Raw genomic sequence first — 4,004 nt, 5'->3', positions numbered from 1 at the left:
GGGGGGAGGCCTACTCTTGCACGAATTTCGTGCATCAGGCCTTTAGTATCCTTTATAAAAAAAACACTTCTCCTAGTACTTAAGACTTTCTTGATTTACAGCAACCATCTCTCTTCCAATTAATCAAGATGTTTCTGTCCAGGGTAAATTTACCCAACCATTATGACATTACTTGTCTATTCACATAGAGCGAGGTGAAAATGGAGAGAGCAGCTAGGCCTCATCTCATCTTATCTTTTCTCACTCTTCATTCAGAATCATTTTCCACTTCTAGGCCCTGCCTCTTTTCACTTGTCAATCATCTGACATCATACTATTTGTGCCCTTCTGTTCCAATCATATCCACCATAACCAATCATAGATTAACTTATTTTATCCATGACTGTAATTGTGCTGGTTATATAGCTTACTGATAAATTTTTCCCTTCATTCACTTATGATTGTCTTCTGTCAGTCTATATAAAAATATTCTACTTATACTTAATTTTTCTCTCTTCTGAGTCCTTTTCACGGAGACTATTGTGCAAAGAGAAAACATGTACATCAAGATACCGCCAGATACACATTCCCTGTCTATTCTTATAAACAACTTTTGATTCTATTCCCTAAAAGTGAATGTTTGCCAAGAGCTATTTTAAATGCTTCTACTTTTATGCTAGCAGGTTTTCACTATCATGTATCCTGAATGATGCTCAGTCTTTCCAGGTGTCTTTCCTCCATCTTTCCTTTGAGGCCTCTGACTTAAAAAGCAACATAAATTAAAAAATGAAGCCAAAAAAAAAAAAAATCTAGAAGCACTGGCATAACTATATATATGGCAAGAGGCCTACAGAAATAGGCTCCTCTAAAGATTTATCAGAAATGTAGAACTGGGAAAAGGAACAGAAAAAAAAAAGAGAGGAAGAAATCACCAAAAAATAGAAGGAAATGTAAAGGAGAGTCAAGCAATCTCCCCCCAAGAGAAACTGATGGGGAAAATGAGCAATAAGAGGTTCTAGAGCATGTAGAGCCATATATCCAGGGCCTAGGATAAAGTTCACACCCCCCAGACACTTACCGTGTTGCATTTTGTGCCACACACCACCTGCCTATGATTCAGCCACTGAGATGCAAACACTTTATTCAGGGTCCCAAGATGAAACTCTCTCTCCTTCAGGAGACTGGGAAGTTGCTGTGCTGCGTAGCCATGCAACACACGAGAGTAGCTGGTTTCATTCTGTAGCATGACTTCTCGGTTCTTCAGGTAGTACACTAAGGATCTCTTCACTGGGGGGAGTCTTTTCCTTTTGTGATGGGAGTGATCCCAGCCAAACTGTGGAAAGCAATATTAGAAATCAGGGCTTTGGCTACCCTTCCTTCAGCACAAGGGATCCTAGTGTATTAGGGAAACCACCAAGAACTCATCCTGCAGGATTTACATGCAACAGAAATATAAGAACAGGAATCTCAACCCAGACTATCCAGTTTAACTCTTCCAACGCTGAAAAGATGCTGCTCAGAGTCAAACCTACCTATGAGAAAGGAGGAACGAAAAGACAAGGAAATGGAAGCAGAGACCAACAAGGACAAAAGGTTTACTAGGCCTTTTAGGACTGAAAGATTCAGAGTCCCTAAAGTTATCCTTGACAGGGAAGGGAATGATGGGCTGAACGATTACCATACTAACCTGGGCTGCATCTCTACCCAGGCCCCTTCTCCCTCTCAGCCTGTACTCCCCTCGGAGCATGAAGGATGCAGCCCAAGGAGCCAGATTTAGGGTCCCAGGTCTTCCAGGATGCACTATTAATGGCCGCCCCCATGTCACGAGGCCCCACGCTCCAGGCAGTTGTAGAATTCCAAAATCAAACACCAACGGGGTGGAAGGCACGGGAAATCAGAGTCCGAATACGCGTCCAACAAGGTCTTCCCCTCCAAAGGGGGCGGTATAGAGATGATACCTGGCAATTGCTGTTTGTTCTAAGGATTCAAGGGCCAGCTCAGGGGTTGTGTATCCACAGCGAGACCCCTTCCTATATTAGAAACGCAACCATCCCTGCTTCCCGGGGCCCTTGTAAAAAAAGACTTCACTCTCCCTCCCCCTGTTTTCTGGGAGGTTCGTTACCGATGCCCCTCGACTTCGATTTTCTCTCCTCCAAAGCCCAGATCTGGTTTCTCAAGCCTCATTCCCGGCTGCAGACCTTCCGCAGTGTATGCACCATTTTGAGGTTCCCCTTTAGCTCCTCACCCCGGCCTCCCTGCTCTCCAGTGAACTCCTGATGGCCCAGCCCTGACTCTACAGGTCGGGGCTCCACTCCCCCCAGCCCATCCCTAACTACAGACCCTGGATCCCGGTACCGGTTCCGCAATCTGCAAACCCTATCCCCCTCGGGGTGTCTCGGCCTTCCCACCCGAGTCCCAACCCTCTCAGCCCTCACCTGCGGGCCCTGAGCGTCACTCCCAGTTCTCGGCGAGGCTGGCGCTTTCCGCTTCCTGCTAACTGCTTTCCGGGCCATAGTGGGCAGCGCCGCCGCGGCCCCGCAGCCACATGGGGCGGGGGAAGCGAGGGGTAGCCAGACCGCGGGTCATATACTGGGCCCCCGGGGCCGTGCACTTAGTGTGCCCGGCCCGGAAAATGGCCCGGACCCGGGGCGTCAGTAGGAAAAGGGGAGGCAGGCAGAAGGGAAGGAGAGGAGGAGGACCGAGGCTGGGAAAGAGAAAAGGAAAAGAAAACACGAACAAGAAGCTTTCCGACGAGCCAGTCTAGAAAGGACGGCGAGCGGCTAGAACCAAAACACCCCCTCCCCCTCGTCCGCGCTCCGTCACTCCTGCGCAGCCGCACTTCGCAGCGCGTCGCCATGGAGACGCCGCGGGTACTAAAGGGGCGGGGTTTAAAGCTCGGAGGAGAGTTCGCATGTGTTGCACGGCGGCCGACCGCCCCTTTCTAACGGTAGTAAAGTGGCCGCAGGAGGCCACAGGAATCTGGGTTCCCGCCACCGACCTCAGACCCCGCCCGCCCATCCTCATGCACCCGGAAGTGAGGACAACTAACGCTCCCCGCCTCGGGGAAGGAACCCCTCCCAGCACCCGCCTTTACCCGGCAGCCTCCACTGATTAGCTCCCTTCTAGCGCCGCAGGTTTCCCCGAGCCTTGGGCACGCCGAGCCCGGGCGCCAAAGGGCTGGACCCTGTGGGAGGAGACAGAACCTTCTCCCCTGCATCCTCACTAGGTGGAGTTCAGTCCAGAACCCTTGCCAGTATGGCCATACTTTCCCTCGGAAGAGAACCTGCCCTGCCCAGCATAACCAACCCAGGTGGAGCCCTCACCCCGCCAGCCCCCGCTCCCGCCTGACCCTCTCCAGCCCTAACCCGTAACAGCCCCTCGGTCACCTCGCCTCCCTTTAGATTCCCTTGGCTTGTCGGCCACATTGTCTTTTGTGTTTTGTGAAATAGGCTTCACTCCGCCCTGGCCGGTGTGGCTCAGTTGGTGGAGCTTCGTCCCATGCACCCAGAGGTCACGGGTTGGATTCCGGTCAGGGCACATGGCCGAGTTTCGGGCTTGATCCCCAGTAGGGGACGTGCCGATGTTTCTCTCTCTAAAGAAAATAAATAAATAAAAATAAAAGAATAAATAAAAAACATTTTTTTAAAATATGCTTCACCCCATAATTTATGTTTCTTACATTTCCAATGCGGTCCTAAACTGAGGACTGGAATAGGGGATGGCCACTGCCTGCCTCCCTCTGGGGACCCAGGTTATATCTCTATCAGGGCAGATTGGATCAAATCCTGAACCATAGAGAAGAAAGTGGCCATTGGCTTCTCAGTCCAGTTAGGGCTGGCATTGGTCACCAGATGAGAGGGTTTCTTTAGGATCACCCTGGCTCCCATTGTCAGAAGATCCTGTAGGAATTTGAGGCCAGCCTCAACATTCCTCAGGCAAAACAAAAAAAAAACCACCCTGCAAGGAAGCAGGAATGCTTTCTTGTGGCTGATCAGACTCAGGCTGCAATGCCCAGTTACCTGCTG

General features: G+C 50.4%; 1 protein-coding gene across 2 annotated transcripts in view; it reads right to left on the bottom strand.

Moving 5' to 3' along the window:
• Positions 1–3,211, bottom strand: part of DCAF12 (DDB1 and CUL4 associated factor 12) — a 31,938-nt gene extending 28,727 nt beyond the window's left edge. The window contains exons 1-2 of one of the 2 annotated variants that reach the window (XM_014534234.1): positions 3,074–3,211; positions 1,058–1,312 (exon numbers count right to left, since the gene is read on the bottom strand). In XM_014534234.1, coding sequence (XP_014389720.1) covers positions 1,058–1,312; positions 3,074–3,196 — 378 coding nt within the window. In that variant the 5' untranslated portion in view covers positions 3,197–3,211. Of the gene's footprint in view, positions 1–1,057; positions 1,313–2,414; positions 2,825–3,073 lie in introns of those variants that run through there. The other variant, XM_005859529.2, reaches the window with a different exon arrangement.
• Between the last annotated feature and the right edge of the window lie 793 nt (positions 3,212–4,004).

Source organism: Myotis brandtii, unplaced genomic scaffold (genome assembly GCF_000412655.1).
Source record: "Myotis brandtii unplaced genomic scaffold, ASM41265v1 scaffold1270, whole genome shotgun sequence".
Lineage (NCBI taxonomy): Eukaryota > Metazoa > Chordata > Mammalia > Chiroptera > Vespertilionidae > Myotis > Myotis brandtii.
This window is presented reverse-complemented; position numbering and strand designations above follow the sequence as displayed.